The sequence below is a fragment of the Ochotona curzoniae genome, unplaced genomic scaffold (assembly GCF_017591425.1).
Source record: "Ochotona curzoniae isolate NIBS_2020 unplaced genomic scaffold, NIBS_Ocur_1.0 contig_2688, whole genome shotgun sequence".
Taxonomy (NCBI): domain Eukaryota; kingdom Metazoa; phylum Chordata; class Mammalia; order Lagomorpha; family Ochotonidae; genus Ochotona; species Ochotona curzoniae.
Window position 1 is genome coordinate 17669896 of NW_024465553.1, and position 27735 is coordinate 17697630.

At 44.3% G+C, this 27735-nt stretch overlaps 3 protein-coding genes across 10 annotated transcripts in view; 1 reads left to right on the forward strand and 2 right to left on the reverse strand.

The window, feature by feature from the left end:
* LIN52 (lin-52 DREAM MuvB core complex component) overlaps nt 1-9400 on the reverse strand; it is an 81884-nt gene extending 72484 nt beyond the window's left edge. For 2 of the 6 annotated variants that reach the window (XM_040975298.1, XM_040975300.1), the window contains exons 1-4: nt 9221-9267; nt 4349-4423; nt 2971-3008; nt 53-119 (exon numbers count right to left, since the gene is read on the reverse strand). In XM_040975298.1, coding sequence (XP_040831232.1) covers nt 53-119; nt 2971-3008; nt 4349-4423; nt 9221-9251 — 211 coding nt within the window. In that variant the 5' untranslated portion in view covers nt 9252-9267. Of the gene's footprint in view, nt 1-52; nt 120-2970; nt 3009-4348; nt 4424-9220 lie in introns of all 6 variants that reach the window. The other 4 variants (XM_040975301.1, XM_040975302.1, XM_040975299.1 and 1 more) reach the window with 3 other exon arrangements.
* ALDH6A1 (aldehyde dehydrogenase 6 family member A1) lies at nt 105-27486 on the forward strand. 3 transcript variants are annotated; one of them, XM_040975294.1, is made up of 14 exons: nt 105-111; nt 2143-2145; nt 9816-9876; nt 15166-15222; nt 17131-17205; nt 17350-17511; nt 17724-17802; nt 18160-18462; nt 20725-20846; nt 22334-22523; nt 22732-22913; nt 24208-24387; nt 24645-24743; nt 26034-27486. In XM_040975294.1, exons 3-14 carry the CDS (start codon nt 9829-9831, stop codon nt 26136-26138), a joined length of 1602 nt encoding a protein of 533 aa, XP_040831228.1. In that variant the 5' UTR covers nt 105-111; nt 2143-2145; nt 9816-9828; the 3' UTR covers nt 26139-27486. The 3 variants fall into 3 exon arrangements, with proteins under 3 accessions (XP_040831228.1, XP_040831227.1, XP_040831229.1); XM_040975293.1 differs by lacking the exons at nt 105-111; nt 2143-2145 and having other exon boundaries at nt 9682-9876; XM_040975295.1 differs by lacking the exons at nt 105-111; nt 2143-2145 and having other exon boundaries at nt 9682-9876; nt 17350-17472.
* Nucleotides 24738-27735, reverse strand: part of BBOF1 (basal body orientation factor 1) — a 31233-nt gene continuing 28235 nt past the window's right edge. Inside the window, exon 12 of the mRNA XM_040975296.1 lies at nt 24738-24868. The gene's annotated coding sequence lies outside the window, so the exon portion shown is untranslated. The remainder of the gene's footprint in view (nt 24869-27735) is intronic.

Consider the following 27735-nt stretch of genomic DNA (forward strand, 5'->3'; position numbering starts at 1 on the left):
TGATTTGAGGAGGAACATAAATAGGGGATCATCAATTAGAGGTGCTGCTTACCTTTCAGCATGTCAATATCATCACGTTCTATTTCAGCCATCCATTTGGGTGGGGAGCTAGTAATAGGCTGTCAAAAATAAGAACATATCCACTTAAATACATGCAGAGTATGAGACCCACTTTTCCTTCTTCAATGTAGCTTGTCACATACACACCCTTCAGGTTGTATGAGAATAATGAAAATTATAGTTTCAAAAAATCCAGTTACCCAGGATCAAGATTAGTTACTATGTAAGTATTTATCTTTAAAGTGAGTCTCAGATAAATGAACTTAGAATGATTAATTCTGATTACACATACTATTTCAGGCATATGCTAACTAGCATGATAAGAAACAGCTTTGGATTAGCAGTTTTCAACCTTGGTTGCACAAAATGCTTGACTACACCCCAGATATACTGATTTACAGTATCAGAAGCCTAACGAAGGCCAATCGAAAAGAATTTCACGTATGCATTTTTCAAATAGACTGAGAACTGCTACTTCAGATGAGTCCATTTTTTTATTAAAAAATTAACATTTACTCAGTAACATGTAACATACAAAACACTTCATACGCATCATGATATTTACAAGCAATCAATCCTAAAAATACATATTATCCCTATTTTACAGAACAAACAAAACATGGGGAGATTAAACATCACTTTCCTCATGTTATGTAGTGAGAGGAGCCAGGATTCAAAGGCCAGGCAGCTTGGGTCTAGAGCCTGAGTCTGTGAATCACCACTTCACCACCCAGAGGAAGGACTATACTGGGAGGTCTTTATGTGGCATCCCAGAATGTTCCTGATACCCTAGACACAAAACTCTAATATGTATGTGCACACTTTCAACCTAAAGGTGTAGATGCTGAATCAGATTTTTTTTTTTAATATTTATTTTGAAAACCAGAATTACAGAGATCTTTCATAGGCTCATCCCCTTCCTAGATGGCAGCAAAAGCCAGGTTGAAGTCAGGAGCTTCATCTGGTTCTCCCACATGGGTAGCAGAGGCATTAACACTTGGGTGATCTTCAGCTGCTTTTCCCAGGTCATTAGCAGGGGGCTGGATCGGAAGTGAAGCTGCTGGGACAAAAATGCCAATAGGGGATGCTGGTATCACGGACAGGCCCTGAATTACATTTTTTTTTTTTTAAATTCTTATTTTCTGTTCCTCAGTGACACAGCTGAAAACTAAGAAGATGGGCTCTCAAATCTGACAGGCATGGATTAAGTTGTCTGCCACTTAGTAGAATCTGAATAACTTTCAAGTTGTGCTGCCAGTTTGTGCTTTTTCCCCTTCTTTTTAAAGAGGTTGACTTATTTATTGGAAAGGCAGATTTATAGAAAGAAGGAGACACACAGAGAAAGATTTCCTGTCTGCCGGTAATGGCCAGAGCTGAGCTGATCCGAAGCCAGGAGCCCAGGAGCTTCTTCTGGGTCTCCCATAGAGACACAGGGTCCCAAGGCTTTGGCCATCCGGCTTTCCTCTGTCTCGCCTCCTTTCTGTATATCTGACTTTCCAATATAAATAAACAAATCTTTAAAAAAAAAAAAGTGGAAATATCCCTGGCTCTCACAAACATCTTCCTTCAGGTTTCTGATGGAGCAAACAAATTTTAAAATCCTCTAAGGAGGTACAAGTTAAGCTCATAATACAACAAATAAAAAGAGTAGCACTTCCCAGAAAATTACAGTATGAACAAAAAGAATACTTATGTGACCTTAAATATTCCAACTGCTCTAGCTTAAAAGTTTTTTTGTTGAGAAAAGCAATTTAGAAACACAATTCAGAATGTGAAAATACTGGCCAGAGTTGTGGTGTAGTGAATTAAGTGACTGCCTGCAGCATTGGATGAAGGCCCGGGTGCTCCACTTCTGACCCAGCCCCCTGTCAATGTGCCTTGGAAAGCAGCAGATGATGGTCCAAGTGCTTGGGCCCCTTTACTCACATGGGAGACCTCTAAGAACCTCCTTGCCCCAGCCACAGTAGCTATTTAAGGAGTGAACCAGTGGATAGAACTGACTCTTCCTCTCTCTGTGTCACTCTTTCAAATAAATAAATCTTGATCTAAAAAGTCAAATTAGGGGTTGATGCTGTGGTATAGTGGGTTACGCTGATTCCTGTAGTACCAACTCCTCTTACAAGCACTGATTGGAGGCCCAATTTTTCTACTTCCACTTCCTTCTAGTGTGCCTTGGAAAGCATCAGTGGACAGCCCAAGTACTACCGTCTCTGCTTCCAATGGGAGACCCAGAGGAAGTTCCTGTCTTCTGGCTTTGGTTTGGCCCAGCTTTAGCCATTAGAGCTATTTGGTGAGTGACCCACTGGATGGAAGATCTTCCTTTATCTGTCTCACTTCTCTCTGAAAATTAGTCTTTCAAAATAAATAATTAAATCTAAAACAAACAAATAAACAAAAAAAGTCAAGATAGGCACCAGCACACTGGCCTAGCAGGTTAATGCTCCACCCTGGGGCACAGGCATCCCATATGGGCACCAGTTTGTGCCCCAGCTGCTTCACTTCGAATCCAGTTTCCTGCTAATGGCTTGGGAAAGCAGCAGAGGATGACCTGAGAACTGGGGTCCCCACACCCATGAAGGAGATGCGGAAGAATTTTCTGGCTCCTGGCTTCAGACCAGCTCAGCTCTGGTCATTTCAGCCATTTGGGGAGTGAACCAACAGATGAAAGATCTCCCTCTCTCTCTGTAACTCTTTCAAGTAAAAATAAAAAAGAAATTTTTTTTTAATGTCAAAATAGAGCATTTGAGCAACAGGTATTATCATCAATTAACACATTGACAATATAAGCAGTTATAATAATGAAGTTACAAAATTATTTGAAGGTTATAAAAATAAAGAAATAACAGAAATTTGAGATTGTACTCAAAAAAACTCAGGATAAACTTAATTATTAGGTAAGCTATTACTTACACTTTTGAAAGAAGCTGCAAATTCGGCAACACCTGGTACTAGAAAGAAAAAGTACATCAATTCAATCAGCATGTACATGTAGGCATAAACAATTTGAGTAATAAAAGTCTTCCTTCAAGGAGCTTACAAGAGGACCAGGAATAACTGAGTAACTGTAATATTGTTGAAGTATTACAATAACAGGTGCTATGGGAGGGCAGAAAATGGAAATCTAAATCTAAATCAGACAGAGAGTGAAGAAGCAACTTCTCAGAGAATATCACCCCGGAACTGTGAAGGGACAGGAGTGAGCTGGTCGGGACAGTGGGGAGATGTAATATCTCTTACCAGAAATCTAAACCTTCTTCACAGGCATGCTGTTGTATCAATGCAATCATTCATTACAATGTCTTCTAGCAAGAATCAAACATTAAAAAGCAGAATACAAATCAGATACTCTAAACTGGAATACTGTTCAATTTCACTAAAAAGAAAGACAAACTAAAAATGGTATGGATCAGTTACGTCTGCTATCAGCTAGTATGTGAGCCACCTTGCACAGGGGCCATACTAAATCTTCTCTGTTTGTTCCAGTTGCAGTGTATGCGCCACCCAGGTGAGCACTGGCCAGTCTGTGAGGAAATAGGTACCTTCTTTACCCACAGAAACAAAGACGCTTCCCAAGTTCATGGAGAATTGGGATGAAAAGTCAAGCTTATTCTGGAACAGGTAAACTTTTTCTGGTCATTTACATTTACTGTATGCTAAATTTTTTTTCTGAGCCGCAGGTTTCTTTTCTTTTTTCCGTTTCTTCTGGGATATTGTTTTCCTCTGGGCCACTTCCTCCTGTGGGTTAGTCACACCTGTTCCTTTCTGATAAGGATCATCTCACTGTGGCACCAGGGGCGTGGGTATCAGTGAAATCTGAGTTCCACGGGTACTGGTATGTCACAGCTGTTTTGTCCACCTGGACTTGTTCAATGATCAGAGAATCTACATCCCTCCAGCCTAGCACTCCTCTGCATTTTAGGCACGTGCAACAGCACAAGTTCCACCACTTTGGGGCCATGAACTGGGTGTCCAGCCCCACTGCTTAGCCTGGGCACACCCTCCATCTCCAACGCTGTAAAATGGAAACACAATACTTCTGTAAGAGGAGGAACAGCTTTCAGACTTGGTGGCTTTTCAACCATCTATAACCTTCATGGCCCAGGCAGCTCCACAGAGGTTTTTAAAACGAATATGAAGATTTAAATTTCTTGATTCATATGAACTTGTGGGGCTTTCTGGATAAAATAAATAGGAAACCACTTTCAGAGATCACTTCACGCTAGCTACAGGAAGGAAGAGGATACAGCAAGCAAACGTTGGTTTTCATATAAGGAAAGCAAAGACTTACATTGCTCTGGCCAGAGATCTGGTGACGCACGGTCAAGTTTTTCAAAACTTAACAAAGATGCTTCCAGATCTGTCCCTAGAACAAAACACTCGAATGAGCCAAAAAGACATGAAACACAATTTATACTTCATGAAATTTCAATCTCAAAGAATGCAAACTGGAACGTTCACTGGAAGCCTAAAGATTAAATTCTCCAACTGTTGATGTGTCTGTACCATGATGTAATACAAGCAAATCACTCATGCTAACAAAATCTGATTCTTCTAATCTTTAAAACAGAAGTAATATTCTAGAGTAGTGCTACGAAAAATGATTACTAGGGTCAGCACTGTGGCACAGTAAGTTAAGCCACAGCCAGCAGAGCCAGCATTCCCTATGGGTGCTAGTGAGAGTTCTAGCTTCTCCACTTCTAATCCAATTATCTGATAATGTGCCTGGGAAAGCAGTGAAAGATTTCCAAATGCTTGGGCCCCTGCCCCCCATGAGGAACCCCAGGACAATCTCCTGACTTCAACCCAGCCCAGGTCCACCCGTGGGATCATTTGGGTAGTGATCAAATGATGAAAAACTTTCTCTGCGTCTCCCTGTCTGTATTTGAAAGGCAGAGTTAAATCTGAGAGAGAGAGAACAATCTGCTGGAGAGGGACAGAGAATCATCTTCCATTTGTTGGTTCACTCACCAAACGCCACATTGCCAAGAATGGGCCAGACCAAAGCCAGGAGCCAGGAATTCCATTCTGGTCTCCCCGATGGGAGGCATGGGCCAAAACACGTTGGTCCTATTCTACTGCTTCCCCAGGTGCATTAGCAGGGAGATGGGTCAGAAATGGGAGCAGCTGGAACTCACACTGATGTTCATACCAGATTCTGGTATCACAGGTGGCTTTACCCACTACACCCCAACAGCCTATAGTGATCCTTTAAAAAAATAAAAATAAATAAGCTCTCACAGCAGGTCACTGAGGAATGAACCAGCACAGAGGGTATTCTGTGTCTCTCTAATATTTTTTTTTCTTAATTCTGCAGAAAAACAGAACTAAGCCTAAGTTTAGAGGCTTGCATACATTAGACATAGCAGTTAAAACACCAATTAGTTGGCCTGGCATGGTAGCCTAGTGGCTAAAATCCTTGCCTTGCATGTACCAGAAACCCATAGGACACGAGTTCATGTCCTGCTGGCTCCACTTCCCATCCAACTCCCTGCTTGTGGCCTAGAAGAGCAGTTGAGGATGGCTCAGAGCCTTGGGCCCATGCACCTATGTGGGAGACCCGGAAGAAGTTTCTGGTTCCTGATTGGCACAGCTTCAGACATTCGGCTACTTGGGGAGTGAACCAGTGGATGGAAGGCCTTTCCTTCTCTCTGTAAATCTGACTTCCCAATAAAAATAAATAAATCTTTACAAAAAAGAAAAAAGACACCACTTAGGAGGCCTGCATCTCATGTCAAAGTATCTAGGTCCAGGGCCCGGCATAGTAGCCTAGCAGCTAAAGATCTCGCCTTGCATGCACCAGGATCCCATATGGATACTGGTTTGTTTCCCAGTGGCCCCGCTTCTCATCCAGCTCCCTGCTTTGTGGCCTGGGAAATAAGTTGAGGACAGCCCAAAGCCTTGGGACACTGCACCTGCATAGGAGACCCAGAAGAGGCTCCAGGCTCCTGGTTTCAGGTTGGCTCAGCTCTGGTCATTGCAGCCACTTAGAGAGTGAATCGACATCTGGAAAATTTTCATGTCTGTCTCTCCTCCTCTCTGTGTATGACTTTACAATAAAAATAAAATTAAATCTTAAAATACCTAGGTTCAGGGGCCCGGCGGCGTGGCCTAGCGGCTAAAGTCCTTGCCTTGAATGCGCCGGGATCCCATATGGGCGCCGGTTCTTATCCTGGCAGTCCCGCTTCCCATCCTGCATGTGGCCTGGGAAAGCAGTTGAAGACAACCCAAAGCCTTGGGACCCTGCGCCCGTGTGGGAGACCCGGAAGAGGTTCCTGGCTCCCGGCTTCAGATCGGCAGAGTAACAGCCATTGCAGTCACTTGGGGATTGAAACATCGGACGAAAGATCTTCGTCTCTGTCTCTCCTCCTCTCTGTATATCTGAATTGTCAATAAAAATAAATAAATCTTTTAAAAAATATATATATGTTTACGTGCAAAACCTTTTACCATATGCTTTTCCAAACTGAGCTTGTTTTACCAAATATTCCAAAGGAATTTCCAAAACATCCTATTGGTAAAGGATCCAACTCTAATCACTGTATTAACTAAAGCAAAAGCTATATGTAACACAAAATGCCATCCTTCAAATTGCTGTTGAAGGGAGGCTCGACTGTAACAAAAGCAAACTTACTGAAGGGTTAGATCCAATAACCAACATGGGTGACCTTATAGTACCACAAAAAGGTAATAACTCAGACCCTGGTGTTTTACATCCATAAATTAAATAAATAAGGTGATTTTTACTTAGATTTTAATTTCCTCCTTTCAAAGAAGTACCAGTAAATTTAGTATTGAAAGCAAAGAGTAAAAGACCTAAGTTCCTTTACAAACCTACATTATATGAATTAAACTTTAAAGACAGAGACACACTCAAAAAAAAAAAAGAAGAAGAAGTGAAAACTAGACAGTGGAATACTTTAGGATGAGTTTCTACTTAAAAGCAGAATTTAAGTTCAAAATGCTTGACTTATTTCAGATAAAAAAGAAAAGATTAGATAAAAAGTGAAACTCTGTAGAGAACCCAAACAGGAGCAGGCATTTAGCCTCTTGGTTAAGACATCCACATGGAGTATAGGTGTCCAAATCCTGACTTCTGACAACAGCTTCCTGCTAATCCCACTGCAGGAGGTCATGCTAACAGCTCAGGAAATCAGGTTACTGCCACCCACGTGGGAGATCTGGATGGTGTCCCCAGCTACCAGCTTTAGCATATGGGGAAAAAAACAGTAGGAACTCTGTCTCTCGAAACAACAAAGCTTTTCAAAAAAGGAAAAAAAAAAGGTGCAAGGGCCCGGAGCGGTGGCGCAAGTGGTTAAAGGTCCTCGCCTTGCACGCCCGGGATCCCATATGGGCGCCGGTTCTAATCCCGGCAGCCCCGCTTCCCTTCCAGCTCCCTTCCTGTGGCCTGGGAAAGCAGTTGAGGACGGCCCAAAGCTTTGGGAGCCTGCGCCCACGTGGGAGACACGGAAGAGGCTCCTGGCTCCTGGCTTCGGATCGGCATAGTATCGGCCCGTTGCGCTCACTTGGGGAGTGAATCATCGGATGGAAGATCTTCCTCTCTGTCTCTCCTCTCTGTACATCCGCCTTTCCAATAACAAAATAATAATAATAAAAAAAAAGGTGCAAATAAAAGTGACTACAGAGATGGCCAGAAAAACAAAAGAATGGATCCAATATTCTTCCTGGTTAAATCAGCCTTTGGTTAGCTTCTTTTTTTAAAAAAAAAGTAATGAAACTACCAAAAATGATCTCGTTTAACAATATTTAAGTTTACAGTGCAGTGGCACTAACTACATCAGTATGGTGCAATCATCATTACCATCCAACTCCAGAACATTTCCACCTTCTCAAATTAAAATTCTCCCCATGGCTTTGACGATTTTTAAAATAACCCTCTCCCTCCTTTACTTTTCTGTCCAGACACAGCCCAGGCAGGAGAATTACATCTGACTTTGAACATCCGGCACCTGTGCTCGAAGCTCCGGCAAAACAGTATTTCCTGCATAGACTGAATTCTTCATAGGAGAAACGTCTATTGAAGCTTAGGGTTTGCCAGGCATTTTGCTGAAACCTGAGCATTCAACAATGAGCCAAACATATGTGGAATTTATAATCTGTGTAAGAGAAAACCCTAACAGAATAAATATGCTGACAATAAAGACAAGGAAAACTGTGGAGGGGCAACTTGAAGACCGTGTGCTGGGCACACCTCTTTCATTCTGAAAACGAAAACATACATGTCTGATTCATTCCTACACTTTCCGAAGCACCTAGCAAGATGCCTTCCACACAGCAGCTACTCAAAACACAGCTTCTCCTGGGATTCAGTTGCCTCTTTCCCGTCGAAGATTTATTTCAAAAACAAAATGTGTTCCAGGAGAGAAAACTGCATATCAATGAAACTGACATGGGGGACAGCAGAAACAAAAATGAAAGTAATTCCAAGACTTCAAGTCCCTGGCTCTTTAAAGCAGAACCCTGTGCAAAAGCACCTAGTTATCTGAGATGACTTGCACCTTAGCATATAGGCAAAAAATTGTTCCTGAACTCTGCCTGAAGAAACACACACAGCGGGCCCTGTAGAGGCTGAGATGTACACAAATACCATCTCCTGAAAAAAAAGCTCAACTGTCATTTTCCTCGGGACCCCCATGGCTAAGATATGGAAAGGTCCCCGTTTCACTCGATGTCACGGGCACGGTCCCAAGCTGAGGAGACAACACGCTTCTCCTGCAGTTCAGACCACGGGTCGGCCACCAGACCTAGTGGGGACCGGAATCGTCCCAATCGTGCTCAATGAAAATAGAAACGATCCTAACAGGAGCAGACTCTGATAAAGCACCTCTTTCTCGGAGCATCAGCTCCTCATCCCTCAGCCTCATCCAAATGGGACGAAAGGAGAGTCCTGCGCTAAACGGGTGTTTGAGATGGGTCTCTCGCGGATACCCTCCTCCATTCTCTGAGTGCACACCAGGGAAACCCGGCACCCTCGGAACAGCTGTGCAGAACCGGCGAGGCGAAAACAGAGACACACAGCAAGGAAGAGCGAGAAGAGGCTCCCAAGACCCAAGTGTACGTTAGAGCGGCACACGGAGAGTGGAAGATCCCAAGGGAGCAAAAGAAGACGCTGCGAGAAAAGGATCTCTAACCCGGCTCTTACCGTCTGTGGGAGACGCCATCTTCCAACCCATGTCACGTGACGTGGCCAACCGTCGGCGGGAAAGCGAGGACCCGTAAGCCACGCCCCTAAGGAGACACCCTATCGCCAACTCGCAGCCTAATCTCGTTTCTGCTCCGGGTAGGGCATTCCTTGCCTGGCCCGGCCCCTGGGGACAACCACGCCCCTCGCAGTTCTGGAGGCGGAGCGACTGCAAATCTCTTGGAAGGTCTTATTTACTTCCTCAGCAGGCTGAGGTGGGGCTTCGATCGTTCCTGTGGCCAATCGGAGTGGCTACTTAGGGGGCGTCTTCCTCGGGTATCCAATGTGGAGTACCTAAGGCAGGACGGTTTCCCGCTCTCCGCCAATAGTATTCCCTGACGTGGGAGGGGCCGCGAGCGCTTCCGCTTCTGCCCAATCCCATACCCACCAGGCGAGGTGTGCGGGGCAGAGTCGGGGGTTATGTCGGCGAGTGATTGGTTAGGGGAAATGGCCGTCTCCACGAATGAGGAGGTCCGGCAGGATGGAGGGGCAGGCCTGGCCGCCCTAGTGTTTTTGGCAAGCGCCCTCCGTGAAAGGCAAGAGGATCCTTGGCGAGGCGGCCGGGAACCATGGCGGCAGTGGTGGCGGCGGCAGCCGTGCGGGCCCGGATCCTGCAGGCGAGTGAGGGTGGCACCAAGGGACCACGAAGCTGAGACCTGGGTCCTTCCCGTCCGCTCCGAGCCATCCTCGGGCGGGACAGACTTCTTGGGCGTCCCTTGTGTTCCCCTCCCACCCCCGGGGCCTTGTTTCTTCTCCCCGCTTCCCGCACCATCATTCCGTGCCCCCCCCCCACACACACACGCGCGCACACACTCATTTGCCCACAGACCTCAACCCTGCGTGCTCCCTGTCGCCACTCGCTGTCATCTGTAGATCCACTGCCCCCTCGCCGTCTTTCCCTGTCACCTCTGCACCAGCTACTACTTATTTTTCCCTGCATAAACTCTTCTTTCTGGTCACCTTTCTGTTTGTTTTTCCCTCTGCCAGGAGCTTCCAAATGGCTCCCTTCCCCCCAACCCGTTCACTTTCCATACACCGAGGTAAGGGAGGGAGGGGGGTTGCGAGGGGCGAGGGTCAGCGAGTGAACTTTGAATCTCGCCGTGCAAGTAAATGTGCACCAGGCTTTCAAAACCCACAGCAGTCGTTTGCTAACGGCTGTATTTTCCACAAGCTGGAGCCGTTCTTGACCAACACTCAGTTAAACTTTCTCTCACTAAAGTTAACGATTTTTTATGGTTGTTCTGCTCACCACAGTGTTCCTTGTCCCTTAGAGGGCTAATCATCTCCACAACAGGTGGCAGAAGATGGAGCTGCTCCTGCCCCTCAGAAAGCCCTTTCAAGTGCCAGTACACCCTGGCATCTGTCCTTGTCGAACTGAGTCCTGCCTTGCATCGGCTGCATGTCTCTAGCCCTGCAGAACATTCCCCTGGATCTGGCCAGATTGACAATAGGCAGGGAGCCACGATGCCTCTCTGACTCATTAGGCTCAAGCGGGGACCTCTGTGTGTGGCTGCACTTTAAGGTCATGTTAGCCTGCACCTTATTTGAGTGGGTTCTGCCAGAGGCAAAAGCCTTTCTCGGGATCTTGGCAGAGTCCACAAAGGTCGGAGTTGGGTGGCACAGTGTGGTACGTGGGTTGGAGGGGCTTGCCAGATGGACTGGCTCTACTCCTATTTCTGGCCTTGATTCTCTAGTTCTGCTCTGGTGTGTGAGTCGGTTTTAAGCAATAAGAAGATAAAGTTCCCACCCTATTTTGTCAGTTATCAACTGCTCCTTCAAATCTTGGGCTGAAATTGACTTTTTTCCCCTTCCCTTCCCCCATTAATGCCTACTGAGAATCTTCAGATGTTTTGTGTTTTTGCTTCCAACTTGGGGAATCTCTCATCCCATGTGCTTTGTTTCAGAAACAGATAACAGTTTTCAGAATCATTTGGTGAAACTTCCCAACCGACCTGGAAAAAGAACAAAAATGATAGCCCTTAGCCAACTGGGGCCTGGTTGTATTGTGACACTTTGATACAGAGTATTCTAGATTCTGGCAGCCCTGACTGGTAGAAGGCTATCTAAGGGATCTATGAAGGTGAGAGTGGAAGTGTTCAACTGACTAAGGCATTAAGCTATCTCAAGTGTTTAGCTGGCTGAAGTGTTCTGCTGAGTGAGATGTTTAGTTTACAGCCTCTGTTCCTGAGGCTGCTCAGTCTGAGCCTAGAATCTCCGCTCCTTGTGGCGGCATCACACCCATCCAGAGATGAGGAGATTCTTATCACCTCACCTCGGTGAGCTGGTAAGAGCAGACTTCGCAGGCATACTCATACCTGAGTTCTGCCCCAATTCCGCCACTTTCTAGTTGTGATTTGTAAAGATTGGAATCAAGGAATGTTGTGAAGTCACTTCTCTGACACTTGAAGTTATCCTCCAGTCAGTCACCTAGCGCTTGGTGGAGCTGAGAATTCTGGACTCATATCTTAGTATCTTTGTCTGCGTCGGGTACTGTGCCAGTCTTTCAGCCTTTCATCACTGAGAGGTCCCTGATGGGAACATAACAACAGGTGCATTCCTGACTAGTGGGAATTCCTCAGGCACAGGGAAAGAGCTTCTAGGGCCACCTGTACAGATCAGGAAAAGCTTCCAGAAGGGGTTAACTCTGTGTCTTAGTGTTGCCACAAGACTATCAAGAGGAGAGAGGAGTTCCTGGTATAGCAAATAAAAGCAGAAAGTAAATATCTGGGAGGCAGAAAGTTGGTGTGAGTTATCAGAAGAGTCTTGCCTTCAGCGATACTGTTAATGAGTATTTCTTGGGAAATGAGATGGTTGGAACCCAAATCTTTCAATAACCATACAATGATGTCCTGCCAGTGGTGATGCCTTTTGTGCAAGTGAGAAAGTACAGCCTACATGTGCTCTGGAGTGCTCAGCTTAGCTGGTGCATTTTCTGCCTCTAACAGAGCACACAGAACAGCACTCATATCCATTTACTGCTTGCTGAGTACTCAGTCTTTTCCTTTCTGCTAAGTATTACTGAGTGCTTGCTTACTGCATTCCAGGAACCCGGCTAGGATACAATGAGCTAGTGATAGAAGTGAAGGGAAACTTAGTAACTTGGCAAGCTGTTACTTTAGAAAGGTGAACCGGCCAGGGGCTGAGGATACAATGTGCTATTGCAGAAGTGGAGGGAAACTTAGTATCTTGGCAAGCTGTTATTCTATAATGGTGAGATGGAAAAGAGATCCATCCAGATGCCTGTGACTGCCCATAGCCAGGATTAGCCCAGAAGAGGTCCTGGAGATAGTGATGGCCAAATGGGGACCTGAGGGAAAAGCACTGAGCCAAGCAAATTGGCCAGTCTGCTAGGCAAGAGGAGACAGCATGAGCAAGAACCAGGAGCACACAGGATGTTCCAGGTGACTGGAGCACAGAGCAGAGAGGACAGCAGCAAGCCATGAAGTTAAAGCAGCGAAGATGCTATGGAGAGCCTCCTAAACAACTTCTCAGAAAATAGGGAAAACTGTGGAAAGCCATGGGAGGATTCAAAACCAGGGAAGGGTTCTGGTCAAATTTGTGTTGTAAAGGGCCCTGTACTTATGCTTTGAAAATTAGATTCAGATTGGACATAGGAGACCCCTTCAGAAGCTGTTATGGAAATCCAAATGAGAGACAAAGGCTGGGAAATAGCAGGAGTGCTAGGGAGAATAATTGTTCTGCGGAACTCTAGGAGTTCAGAAGGCCAAGAAAATTTGTTTGATTCAGCATGGAGAGAGAAGAAGGAGTTGGGGGTGATGTTCAAGTTTAAACACGGGCCTGAATCACAGCCAGTGATGTCATAGAGACAGTTTGGTGGGTTTTATTTCAAGAAGCAGATCCTGGCGAAGCCCTGCAGATTGGACAGCATCAGGAATCAGATGAGCCAGCCTCAGCGGCTGATAAAGTTGTGGAAGGATAGCGAATGGAAAAAGAACCAAAGGCTTAGAACCAAACTTTTAGGAATGCGGGGTTAATGGCCAGCTATGGGGAGGGTGATCCCACAAAGAGGCAGGAATGTGACCAAAGAGATGCCAGAATGTCCCAGAAGAGGAAAGGAGTCCTGGGAAGGAGGGCATGGCTAACCAGTTTGCCTCTGCCCAAGGTGCCGACTTCCACTGCTTTCCCAGTCATATTAGCAGGGAGCTGGGTTAGAAATGGAGCATCCAAGAATCCTCCATCATGGGATGCTGGCATCACAGGCAGCAGCTTTACCCTCTACACCACAAAGCTGATCCCAAGATGAATGTTTTGACACTCATTCTGAAAGAGTGAAAGCAAATAAATATTCATCACCGTAATATTTAATGAGTGCCAAGGCATGCTTGCTATGTCCCACACCTACACAGTCGTGATCATGGTCACTGTGAGATGGGGAAGCAAAACAGGCAGTGCCTGCCCTTGTGGAGTGGGAGAGGAAGCTCACTAGGTGTTTGCTAGGCCCAAAGGCCAGTGATGCCCTTAACCCTGGAAAGTACTGCAGACATACAAACTCTCCGCCTTCATGTGACCCCAAGGCCTTTGCCTTAAGATGGTCTCTCTTTAGACAAGATAAGAAATTATTAGATTGTTATTTCTTTTGCATCTCAGACCTGAGTTTCAGTTTGCTCACTTTGCTTAGATTTGAATATTTCTTAAATCAGCTTTGACAACATACATGCAAGCATTTGGGGAGGGAGGTTATAGTTGGAGAATAGCCTTATTGTAATTGACCCTCCATCACTCTTGCTTTTATGTTACAAAAGTAACACATCTTTTTCCTATAAGGCACCTGTGTGGCATTTTAAAACAGGTTTCTGATAATAAAATTGATATAGAAGATACATATTTGAAGTGTGTAGTTTGGGGCTGTTGTTATGACTTAGCAGGTAGAACTGCTGTCCACAGTGGACACTGGTTTGTATACTGGCTGCTCCACTTCTGATCCAGCTCCCTGCTAATGGTTTAGCAAAAGTAACAGAAGATGGCCCAGGTGTTTGGGCCCTTGCCACTCACAGGGGAGGCCTGGATAAAGCTCCTAGTCCCTGGCTTTGGCTTGATCCAGCTCTGGCCAAAGTTTGCAATTCGACCTGCACAGTAGTTCTACCATTTGTGTACCCTTGAGAAAACATCCCAATCAAGATAATGCACATTTCAGGGCCTGGCGGCATGGCCTAGCAGCTAAAGTCCTTGCCTTGAATGCGCCGGGATCCCATGTGAGCACCAGTTCAATTCCTGGCGACCCTGTTTCCCATCCAGTTCCCTGCTGGTGGCCTGGGAAAGCAGTCAAGAACGACCCAATGCTTTGGGATACTACACCCGTGTGGGAGGCCTGGAGGAGGTTCCTGGCTCCTGGCCTCGGATCGGCGCAGCACCAGCTGTTGCACTCACTTGGGGAGTGAATCATCGGACGGAAGATCTTTCCCCTCTATTTCTCCTCCTCTCTGTATATCTGACTTTGTAATAAAAATAAATTTTAAAAAAAGATAATGCACATTTCATATTCATCAGGCTTCCCTCTTAGCCCTCTTACCCAATTCTCTGTCATCCCAGGTAACTGCTGATCTGCTTCCTGACTCTACAGGTTAGTTTGAATAGTTTTACGTAAAAAGAAATCATCCAGCTTATATTGTTTATGTCAGACTTCTCTACGAACCAAGGCCCATTTGGGATCCTAGTGGATGCAAGGTGAGGATTTATCCACTAGGCTCTTGTGCTAGTCCCCAAAAGTTTTAAAGCCTGCCTCATATCTCTTCAGAAATGCTCTTTGAGAGTGAACACTTGAGTCTTTTTTTTTTCTTTTTAACTACAGTTGCTAATAATGCAGAGATAGTATATCCTCTAAGTTTTTAATAGTTTTCTGTTCTCATTTATCAAAATAATCTTTTCATATATTTTTTTTCTCACAGGTTTCTTCTAAGGTGAACTACAGCTGGTACCCAGCATCTTCTTTCTCTTCTTCAGTGGTAAGTGTGTTTGGCTCTCAAGGTAGAATTCTGAGAGAAGACCCAGCAGGAGTATTCTCTTTGATTTTCTTTGCATGCTTGTGACCTGAGGATATGTGACATTTCTATCTTGGTTTTCTTGCCTTAGGTGTATTAAGTTGTAAGCATTTTTCAACACTGAAAGATGATCTTTATAATTAGGATTTCTAATGACTGCATAATATTCTATGGAGTACAAGTTAGGTTGAACTCATATTTTTTTCATGCATATTTAGATGGCTTCATTTTTTTTCCTGTACTATAGAAAGTATATATATTATTTTATCTTCTTTTGGAATATTTCCCTTCTGAAATAGGACTATTGGGTCAAATAATACATCCATGGTTTTTAGAGGTTTTGTTTACCTTCTCAGATAGTCACTTTCTGCTTAACAATCTTTAGAATAATTTTTCCAGACCACCTGTTCGTCAGTCATTTGTGGCACCTAAAACCTAATAAACTTAATAAACCTAATAAAGACTGCAACCCCAAACCCTCTCGTATGGAAGGATGCACTCAATGGAAGGATGCACTGCCAGATCCAGTGGTGGTGTGAATATGTCCCCTCCAAAACTCATGTTAAGATTCTTTTTCCACAGTGGCTGTGTTTGGAGGTGAGGTCCTTAAGCAGGATTTGTGGCAATCTGTTGAGAGCGAGAAGTTAGAGTGAGGCCATCTCTCATTCCCTGTCTCTCCGCACCAACCACTCACCCTTCACCTCTGCACCGTGTTAGGAGGCAGCACGAGGCCAGTGCCAGGTGTGACTGCCCCATCCTAGACATGCAGCCCCAGAACTGGGTTCTCTTTTGTAAATGACCCTCCTTCAGGCTTTCAGTTACTGCAGCGGGAATCTGATCCACACATGTTCACAGGGTAGTGAAGGGTAGTGAAAGTGAGCTGCTCCTGGAAGGAAAAAAAAAAAAAGCTCGCACATCATCATTAACAAATCTTTCCACTGTCAAGGTAATCCATGTTTGTGGTACCATGGCAGAGAATCAGCTGGGCCAAGGCACTGGGAGGGGTCTTTGTTAACACAGAAGTGCTGCATTTTCAGTAGATGCACTTCAGATCAGCACTGGAAGCTCACTGTATGAATAGTGGGGAACTTCCAGTTTTCAAAGAGTATTAAGAGGCTCTGCTACATCCTTTCTTTAAGAAAAAAAAAACATAAATAAGGTTTGGGGTCCAGTGTGATAGCCTAGTGGCTAAATCCTCACCTTGCATGTGCCAGGATCCCATATGAGTGCCAGTTTATATCCTGGCTGCTCTAGTTCTTTTCCAGCTCCCTGCTTGTGACCTGGGAAAGCAGTAGAGGATGGACCAAAGCCTTGAGATCCTGCCCCATGTGGGAGACCCTGAAGAAGCTCCTGGTTCCTGGCTTCAGATCAGCTCAGCTCTGGGCTGTTGTGGAGTCACTTTCTGTGTTTCCTCTCTGTAAATCTGCCTTTCCAATAAAAATAAAAATAAATATATCTTTTAAAAGATAAGATTTATTGATTTGTTTTGAAATAGTTAAAGAGATAAGGGGAGAGACAGAGATCTTCCATCCGATGAATCAATCCCTAGAGACACAACAGCCCAGTATAGGTCAAGCCAGAAGCCAGGAGCTTTATCTGGGTCTCCCATGTGGTGGCAGGGACCTAAATACTTGGGCCATCTTCTGACGCTTTTCCCAATCCATAAACAGGGAGCCGGATAGGAAGTGGAGCAACATGGACATAAACCAGCTACCATATGGGAGGCTGGTGTCACAGACTACAACACATCTTTTCTAGTGGTTATCCTTCTAGAGACCAGAAGATGCAATTATTAATCTTCCTTCTTGTTTACAAAAGGAAAGAAAAGGAGAAGGAATGCAATTCACAAGTCCTTTTATTTTTTTCCCTCAGCCAACTGTGAAGCTCTTTATTGATGGGAAATTCATTGAATCCAAAAGTGACAAATGGATTGACATCCACAACCCAGTAAGCCAAGTTCCTTTGGGGCTTAAACTGGGGATTCAGGGAACCTGGTGAAAAGGTGGGGACAGAGTGCCATCTCTGTGACTCAGGGGAACCTGGACAAGGTGGAGCGGGGACAAAGATTAACATGCTGCTTTTCCCTGCCAGGCCACCAATGAAGTCATTGGCCGGGTGCCTCACTCTACCAAGGCTGAGATGGATGCAGCCGTTGCCTCCTGCAAACGTGCTTTTCCTGCCTGGGCAGACACATCCATACTCAGCCGTCAGCAGGTCCTGCTCCGCTATCAACAACTTATTAAGGAAAACTTGGTAAGAAACCTGAAGGGGGCAGTGTTCCAGCGCTGCTTGCAGGGTGCATGCCCCTCCTCCAAAGATCCTTTTAGCTGCCCTCCCTAACTACCCTGCTTTGGGTCTCTGGCTTGTCACTGCTTCTCCCTCACTGGTGCTCTTCCTTGCATACCTGAGAGTTGAATGGGAGAAACATTCTTACATTCATTTCTATATGTGTGTTTTCTCCCTAGAAAGAAATCGCCAAGTTAATCACACTAGAACAAGGGAAAACCTTAGCAGATGCTGAAGGAGATGTATTTCGAGGCCTTCGTAAGCTGGGAGTTCCTCCAGGGACTTTCTGGGAAGGGAAAAGGAAGCTGGGAGGCCGATTCCAGAGTGGGAGATTGCTTCTTTAAGTCGTCTTTACTATTGATACTTAAAAAAATACTTAAAATTTTTTTTTTTTTTAAATTTGTAGTACTTGTCAGGTATCTGCAAGTAGGGTTTATCTGATCCTTTGACTCCAGTGATCTTGCGGTGTGTGTGTGTGTGTGTGTGTATCTCACTGTCTTTTCCCTATTCAGAGAATCACGTTTTGCACAGCCCCTTGATAGAAGGCCTGAGCATGACACCGCTAAGTAGTACATAGCGTGAAGAGCTGGTGGCCTGACTTCTTCTCTGTTCCAGAGGTGGTGGAGCATGCCTGCAGTGTGACATCCCTCATGCTGGGAGAGACCATGCCATCCATCACTAAAGACATGGACCTCTATTCCTACCGCCTGCCCCTGGGTGTATGCGCAGGCATCGCTCCGTTCAATTTTCCTGCCATGATCCCCCTCTGGATGTTTCCCATGGCCATGGTGTGCGGAAATACCTTCCTGATGAAACCATCAGAGCGAGTTCCCGGAGCAACCATGCTTCTTGCTAAGTTGCTGCAGGACTCAGGGGCCCCTGATGGAACATTGAACATCATCCACGGGCAACATGAAGGTAACTGCTCTTCTGCATTTCGCTACCTAGATCCAGCTATGCTCAAGGTGCTGAGTGGTGACTGGGGCTTTTAGGATGAGAAAAGAATGCTTGGTGACAGGTTTCCAGCTCTGTATGCTGAGATGGCTAACCATCTGGGATTAGCACTGCTTCTTAACTTACACCATGCTTGGGGACACCAGAAATATGCGTTGAGATTGAAGAGAGTTTAAGCTTTAGTATTGATGGAATTCATTAAGGTACTTTTTAACTCAGAATTTTTAGATCTCAGATGGAAGATCTTCTAACTCTTGCATTAATAGTCAATACTTTATGCTCTGTGTTTCAGGCACTGTTCTAGTACTTTTTACACATAAGCTCACCTAATCTGTATGACAGTCTCTTTTGGCAGGAACATTGAAACAGAGTGAAATTAAATAACTTGCCCAAAGTCATACTGTTAGAAATTACCATATGTGCATGGACCCAGAAAAGCTAGCTCTACCTTTGGCTTTTAATTACTATGTTGTATAAATCCTGTCACACGAGTATACATCTGTCATCGAGAGTCGCAGCACATGCTGACAATTGAGGAAATATCGCATTTAAAAAAATTTTTTTTAAAATTTTGTTCTCGGCCCGGCGCGGTGGCGCAAGTGGTTAAAGGTCCTCGCCTTGCACGCCCGGGATCCCATATGGGCGCCGGTTCTAATCCCGGCAGCCCCGCTTCCCTTCCAGCTCCCTGCCTGTGGCCTGGGAAAGCAGTCGAGGACAGCCCAAAGCTTTGGGACCCTGCACCCGTGTGTGGGAGACCCGGAAGAGGCTCCTGGCTTCGGATCGGCATAGTATCGGCCCGTTGCGCTCACTTGGGGAGTGAATCATCGGACGGAAGATCTTCCTCTCTGTCTCTCCTCTCTGTATATCCGCCTTTCCAATGAAAAAATAATAAAAATAAATCTTTAAAAAAAAATTTTGTTCTCAACAATATAGATTTTTGTTTTTGTTAAATCAGATATACAGAGAGGAGGAGAGACAGGGAGGAAGTTCTTCCATCCACTGATTCACTCCCCAAGCGGCTGCACCAGCAAGGACTGAGCTGATCTGAAGCCAGGAACCAGGAGCCTCTTCTGGGTTTCCCATGCGGGTACAGGGCCCCAAGGCTTTGAGTCATCCTCCACTATTTTCCCAGGCCACAAACAGGGAGCTGGATGGGAAGCAGGGCCTCCAGGATTAGAATTGGTGCCCATATGGGATCCCAGTGCATGCAAGGAGAGATTTGGTGCTAGAATATTGCACCAGGCCTGAAATTATCACATTATTCTTTTTTTAAAATTATTTTTTATTGCAAAGTTAGATATATATATTTATAGGGAAAGGAGGAGAGACAGAGAGAAAGCTTTTCCATCCAATGATTCACTCCCCAAGTAACCACAACGGCTGGAGCTGAGCTGATCTGAAGCCAAGAGCCCTTCTGGATCTCCCACATGGGTGCAGGGTCCCAAGGCTTTGGGCTGTCCTCAACTGCCTTCCCCGGCCACAAGCGGGAGCCGGATGGGAGGCGAGGCCACCAGATTAGAAGCAACTGGTGCCCATTTGGGATCCCAGGATGTGTGAGGCAAGGACTTCAGTCACTAGGCCACTGTACTGGGCCCAGAAATATCACATTCTTTTTTTTTTTTTTTTTTTTTTAAAGATTTATTTTTATTATTTTTTCATTGGAAAGGCGGATATACAGAGAGAGGAGAGACAGAGAGAAAGATCTTCCGTCCGATGATTCACTCCCCAAGTGAGCGCAACGGGCCGATACTATGCCGATCCGAAGCCAGGAGCCTCTTCCGGGTCTCCCACGCGGGTGCAGGTTCCCAAAGCTTTGGGCCGTCCTCGACTGCTTTCCCAGGCCACGGGCAGGGAGCTGGAAGGGAAGCGGGGCTGCCGGGATTAGAACCGGCGCCCATATGGGATCCTGGGCGTGCTAGGCGAGGACCTTTAACCACTTGCGCCACCGCTCCGGGCCCGAAATATCACATTCTTAAAGAACAAGGAATATTACAAGGCAGATAAGAAAAATAATGAAAGGGAAGAAGTGAAATACATTTTATAAATTAAAGAATTTAAGTGGAAAAGGCAAGAGAGAACTTGGTAAGGGGAATCCAGTGTGGAGGAAAGAAGTACATGAGAACTTACAATTCATAGCAGTGGGCAAAAGAGAGAAATGTGTTGTGCTGAAAAGCTGGTGGCCATTTCTTTCTTTCTCTCTGCTGATTGTTTATTTTCTTCTTAAAGCTGTAAATTTTATCTGTGATCATCCGGACATCAAAGCAATCAGCTTTGTGGGCTCCAACCAGGCAGGAGAGTACATCTTCGAGAGAGGATCAAGAAACGGCAAGAGAGTTCAAGCCAATATGGTGACTTCTTACTCCTTTTATCTCCAAACTGCATTATATTTAAGTTTCCTTGGAGCAGCTCAGCAAAAGGGCACTTGCTCTCATCCCAAAAGTCTTTTCTTTAGCCGTGAGACGGTTGTAAGTCAAGAGAGTCACCTCTCAGCCTACATCTATGTAGGCGACACAGGACACACGGCAGTCCTCCCTGAGAGTGTTAATCCGGTTCCCAGGCTTCCACAGTAACAGTCCAGTTCTGGTTCTGGTCCTGTTTCTTCTTTTATACCATGCTTTTCATCCTTAATCCTTTCTTATTTTAAGATTTACCCTATTAGATCAAAGATCTTCCCCAAGTTTCCAGTCTGCTAAAGGCTACTTAAGGAACAGTTGGCTTCATTTCCTTGGTCGTGGTGTTTTGCTGTTTTCTTACTAGTTCCTTGCCAAATACTTAGGAAATCTTTGATACTAAGCATGAAGTCCCCTTTCTCATCCTTCATAAGCTAATGATGCACCAAGGACAGCCATCTGTACACTGGCTTAGAAACTGTTCATGATATGCCCGCTGAATGAACAGTGGCTGAGTGATTTTTGGTCATTTTGACTGAAGCCCCTTCTAGTTTACTCCATTCTGAATGTATTTATGTGTCCAAAATGATGTGTTTTGGAATTAAGCAGCAGTTGTGGGTTATGTGTCCACACTTTCAGCTGTGTGGTTTTTTTTTTTTTTAAGATTTATTTATTTATTGGAAAGTTAGATATACAGAGAGGAGGAGAGACAGAGAGGAAGATCTTCCATCCGATGATTCACTCCCCAAGTGAGCGCAATGGCCGATCCGAAGCCAGCATCCAGGAACTTCCTCTAGGTCTCCCACACAGGCGCAGGGTCCCAAAGCTTTGGGCCGTCCTCGACTGCTTTCCCAGGCCACAAGCAGGGAGCTGGAAGGGAAGTGGAGCTGCTGGGATTAGAACCGACACCCATATGGGATCCCAGGGCGTTCAAGGCAAGGACTTTAGCCGCTAGGCCACGCCGCCAGGCCCTCAGCTGTGGTTTTATCTGGAAACTTAAATGTAGAGATGACTAAATATTGTACATAGCAAAGAATTACACAAAGCTATGTATCTAGAAACTAGCCAAGTTGAGAGACCTTTCTGGAATGTATGTAGCATTATTACTGCAAATTGAGTTTACATGCTTTTTATGTAAATGGGAACCCCCAACAGGCATGAATTCTTTCCTATATCTGCCTCATGAAAGGGAAGGGAGCTTTTTTTTTTTTTGGCTTATGGATGCATTTTGAATGCGATTGGTTTTTATTCTGTTTTGGTAATGGTTTTGACTAAATACATGTCAGCTTTTTATCAGCTGGAAAATAGAAAAGTGACATGCAGAATTGCTTAATAGATCCCAAGGTTGAATTCTCTAGTTTCATTTGAAACTTTTGGTTCCTTGCTAAGTTTTTTAAAACTGTATTTGGCTCAGGGAGACTCATGAACCTTTTATGTTTCTTTAGGGAGCCAAAAACCATGGGGTGGTCATGCCAGATGCCAATAAGGAAAATACACTGAACCAGTTGGTTGGGGCAGCATTTGGAGCTGCTGGTCAGCGCTGCATGGCTCTTTCAACAGCAATCCTTGTGGGAGAAGCCAGGAAGTGGCTGCCAGAGCTGGTGGAACGTGCCAAGAACCTGAGAGTCAACGCAGGTCTCCTGTTCTCTGCCTGCCTCCTCTACTCACTGCATTCGTGGCACTAGACCCTTAGTGTTAGCATTGGCTTTGACCAATGGGAGCAATTATGTCTCTCCCTACCATTGCTTCTCCTTACACTTTAATTGCCATTTGGATACATCTCTTGTTAGCAGTCATAATTCATATTGACGAAGACCTAAAGTATTTTAACATTATTTTGCAGGAGACCAGCCTGGGGCTGATCTTGGCCCTCTGATAACTCCCCAGGCCAAAGAACGAGTCTGTAACCTGATTGAAAGTGGACCAAAGGAGGGCGCTTCCATCCTTCTTGATGGGCGAAAAATTAAAGTGAAAGGCTACGAAAATGGTAACTTTGTTGGACCAACCATCATCTCCAATGTAAAGGTGAACAGTTCTTATTTATTTCACAAGTATGAGAGCTGAAGACCCTTAGAGACTATAGTTTCTCATTCCTGTAATATATACGTGAGAATATGTCATGATGTCAGACTTTGTCTCCTGCCAGGACTGCTCGATTATCTTACTAAACTAGTCCTTTTTACCATACTGGCTCTGAGCACCCTTTTCATAAGGGGATGCTCTGTGCTTTGCAGAGACTATGTCAACTCTGACATAACAGTCAGTGCAAAATCAGCCATAAACATTGTATAGCTGTGCTCCACTAACACTTTATTTATGGACACTGAAATTTTTAATTTCAGATCATTTCATAGGCCATGAAATGTTTTTCTCAACCACTTAAAAATACATAAACTCTTTGAGAAAAAAAATACAGAAACTTTGCTTAGTTTGTGGGCTGCATAAAAATAGAGCAACAACCACGTTTGGCAACAACCATGTTTGGCCCAGAGGCTGTCTAACCTCCCAGCTGTCTTACCTTCTGCTGTGTCATTTATTTACTGTGCCTTTTCCTCTCCTCTCCTTTTTGCTGCCTGGCTCAGAGTTACTGCACTGTCTCAGTCAACTACTCAATATTTATTGAATACCTTGTACCCTGTGCATAGAGTTTAGAATGTCTTCACCAGAAAGTAGGGGAAAAAAAGAAAAGAATTGTTTAATTTTTATTTATTAAGACTATAAAAGTATCTCAGCTAACAGGACTAAATTGAGTTTCTGAGGCTGTTTTGAAGTTCACACATCCCTGCTGTAAATCCTGAGTAATCAAAAGTTGAATGTTGAATGTTTAATTGTAACCAGTAACACTAACAAAATGTAAATGAACCAACTTGGAGGAAACAAGAGTGAATGAGAACAGACTGCCATTGTTACAGAGAACTTAGCACAAGATTTCTCTAAGCACAGACATTCTTCTGTTGTTTTTAATACATAGGAAAATTTGTTTTCGTGTACTTTTTTTGAAACATTCCCATTACATGAAACTGGTTGTAATAGGTATCAGGATGCCAGTAATTGCTCATGGAAATGAAAATTTTAAAGGAATATGGTTATTTTGTTAGTGAGAATTTTAGATTGTTTATATAATTGATTGTTTAGAAGACTGGACACAGTAAGAGAGGACTTTTTTTAGTAGGTGACTGAAAATGAACAGTAGGTGATTTAAAATGAAAAGGTCCCTAACGTGGAATCTGTTTATATAGATGCTTACTGAAAGTACCAATTAAGTGTAAAATGCTCAAAATGCAAAAGGCTTGATTTCCTGGTGCATCCTTCCTGGCAGCCAAATATGACCTGTTACAAAGAAGAAATTTTTGGTCCAGTGCTTGTGGTTCTGGAGACGGAAACATTGGATGAAGCCATTAAGATCGTAAATGACAATCCGTATGGAAATGGAACCGCCATCTTCACTACGAATGGAGCCACTGCTCGGAAATACTCCCACCTGGTGGACGTCGGACAGGTTTGTGAACAGTATTTTTAGGAGACTGCTCTAGTTAATATAGTATCTTCTCCCTAAGAGGAGATTCCAAACAGTGATCAGTGAGGCAAACTTGCTTAAAGACTGTGCCTCTAATCTCCCATGGTGCTTTCCTTTCTTCTAAGACACACGAGCTTCCTGGGGTGGAGGCTGGGTACTGGATACCTCTGTGCTTCCTTGTGGAGGGGGTTCTTTGAGTTCTTTGCTTGGTGTCTGATAATGAACTTTTTCCGTATTAGGTGGGAGTGAATGTTCCCATTCCAGTGCCTTTGCCAATGTTCTCATTCACTGGTTCTAGATCTTCCTTCAGGGGAGACACCAACTTCTATGGCAAACAGGTAACTTTTGAATAAAATAATATTTTTTCCTTTAAGAAACTTTCTTTAACATCTCGGGAATGAGGATTCTGCCAGCAGCTTCGCTGGGACCATGTGTTGTTCAGCAGTGGGTCTCAGAAATTTCCCTAGAAAAAATGTAAACATTAAGATGCTGCCTTCTGAATAACTTAATGCACATTTTGAGGAAAGATCATGGGGAAACAGAAGACTTTGTATTTGCCATTTCTTCTGCCTGAGACCCTCTTTCCCATCCCGCCTCTTTAGTCTGGCTACTGCTGTCATGTCTCAGTTTAAATAGACACCTCCAGAAAACCACCTCTAAACAGCCCCCTTCTCTTCCTCAAAGTCAGTGGGTTGTTCCATCGGCACCTGTTTCTCCTATAATTGTACTCGTTCACACAACGTTGTAGTGGGCACCTTTCTTATACCAAACACTATTCCAGAAACTAGGAGTATACTGAACAAGAAAGTAGTTCCAGAACCAAACTGCCTGGGTTCAGAGTGCAGTTCAGTCCTTTACTGGCTGTGTGATATCAGAGCATATCCTTGTATGCCTCAAATTTCTTCATGTGTAGAGACAATAACAGTGATACTGAGATTTAACAGGGTTATGAGGACTAAATCACCACTACAACCTTTCAGCAGGCACATGTGTCCTAAGGCAGGAAGAGGCCTGGTGAAATACTGAACTCTAAGCCACTGGATTACTGTGTTATTATCTGCACTGCATGGTACATAAGCTTCCCAAACATTTGTTTAATACAAGTCCTTTATAGGACCACAGATATAAACCACTTTGAAACTCTCATTATTTACATATTTTTTAGAGATTTGTTTATTTTTATATGAAAGGCAGATATACAGAAAAGAGGAGAGACAGAAAGGAAAATCTTCTGTCCGATGATTCACTCCCCAAATGAGCGCAACGGCCGATGCTATGCTGATCCAAAGCCAGGAGCCTCTTCCGGGTCTCCCACGCGGGTGCAGGGTCCCAAAGCTTTGGGCCATCCTCAACTGCTTTCCCAGGCCACAGGCAGGGAGCTGGAAGGGAAGCGGGGCTGCTGGGATTAGAACCGGCGCCCATATGGGATCCTGGGCGTGCAAGGCGAGGACCTTAACCACTGCGCCACCGCGCCGGGCCCTATGGAAAATATTTTTTAAGTAGATTATCTAACAAATAGTAAAACTGGATCTTGCTTGATTATGCCTCTTCCTCAAACAGGAACATGAGTAGCACTCAGAGCACTTCCTTCCAATGTCAACTTTTTGTTTTTCCTTTGTTCTATTTAGGGCATCCAGTTCTACACTCAACTAAAGACTATCACATCTCAGTGGAAAGAAGAAGATGCTACTCTTTCAACACCTGCTGTAGTCATGCCTACCATGGGCCGTTAGAAACAAACCTGGGACAGACTCAGCCAACCTCAACCAATCTCACTTTGGTCTTGCCCAGTCCATTTGCCACCTTGATCGGGTCGTATCCTGGGGATCAGCATCCATTGTAACTGAATTATTTCTCAGGACTAATGCCCCCTTTCAAAGTTGCTATAGGGAGAATCCTCATCTAATCATGAAACTAGACTTTCACTTGTTCTTCATTCTTCTTTTCTGAAATAACTGTTTTAATTGTGAGATGTTTATCTGAAATAAGAGCATAGAGCAGTTTTCTGAAAATGCTCCCCTTCTCTGATGACTTGAGTTTCTACAAGACCTTTCAATATTTGGGAAAGCTCTTAGACGTCCGGACAGAAATGATTCACCGTGTGATTAAACCTCCATCACAGCCCTGCACAAATGCCGGTGCAGTAAAGCCTGCTTTAAAAGTTGTCCTGAATTTCACATGCATCTCACACAAATTAGAATCCATTCTGCTTGTTACAACATTGTGACAGCTCCTGCTTTCCTTTCCACTGGATGCCATTTTCCTGTCCTTGCGATTCATGGCTGTGATTTCTCTCCGTCACTGTCACTGCTCTGGCTTCTTTACTCGCTTCTCCAGGACACCCTAGGACACCATGTGTAAATCACCCTTCTGCGACATCTGCCAAGTGTTAAGTTTCAGGTTTGCTTTAGTACTTACTAACTGATGCGTCAGCCATTTACTCAGATCCCAATAGTCTTAAAGAATCAGTTCAAAAGTTATTTTAGACCTACAAATCATTAAGTATTCCAATCATGAAAGTGGATTAAGACTCTTGCCTTAAGCAAGTTTAGCCTACTACTTGCCAAGTTTTGTGTTCTTCCCTTTCCTGCATTTCTATTAGTGGCATTTTTTAATGGAAGAACTCTTCATGTAGAATACTTATTTGAAGAAATTTCAAAGTTTTTTTTATTATAAAAGAAGTAAAAAAGAAAGGTTTTTTTTTTTTACTGTTATGCTGCTACTAATTGAATTGCCTTTATCCTTCCTTTTGTCAGAAACAGATGTGCTAAACAGAACAGATTCTTGATTCACCATCCTGAGTGAAAGCGGCTTTCTGAGCCAGAAGTAGGCTGCGACCTCTCATGTAATATTTGGTCCTTTGCCAAGTGGCATAGATCATTTATTTTTATGCCTCCTCATTAGTTTCTTGGCTAGTGCTAACTTGCCCACGGAGATTATTGAGAGAACTAAGCATAGCAGAAAACCTCGGAAAGGCTGTGCACTCTGTGTTTCAGGGTCATTTACAACCACCTGCTGCACAGAATGTCACTCTTCAATCACTTAAGGTGTCTACACCTTTAATAAAATATGCTGACAGATGACCCTACTTGGTCCTTCATCTTTGTTTCCTTCCTGAAGATGAGATAATAGAAATTTATAATTTGAGGATGTACTGACCTTTGTTTTAGCTTTTATCACAACTGACAAAGGTGATATTTAATCCAACTCAACAACTATAGAGTAGGTTAAATAGAGGTCACTACATAGTAACATTTTCCTTACATTTAAGTCACTTTAAGATGCTAATTAATCAGAACTGTACTGCAGTCATTGGAATCAACTCATTTG

Bases quoted from the DNA above. Each gene is read 5' to 3' on its own strand.
- ALDH6A1 (XM_040975294.1), top strand. From the start codon at position 9,829: ATGGCGGCAGTGGTGGCGGCGGCAGCCGTGCGGGCCCGGATCCTGCAG. The intron at 15,223-17,130 runs GTAAGTGTGTTT...TTTTTCCCTCAG, and splicing joins CTTCTTTCTCTTCTTCAGTG to CCAACTGTGAAGCTCTTTAT. The intron at 17,512-17,723 runs GTAAGAAACCTG...TTTTCTCCCTAG, and splicing joins AACTTATTAAGGAAAACTTG to AAAGAAATCGCCAAGTTAAT.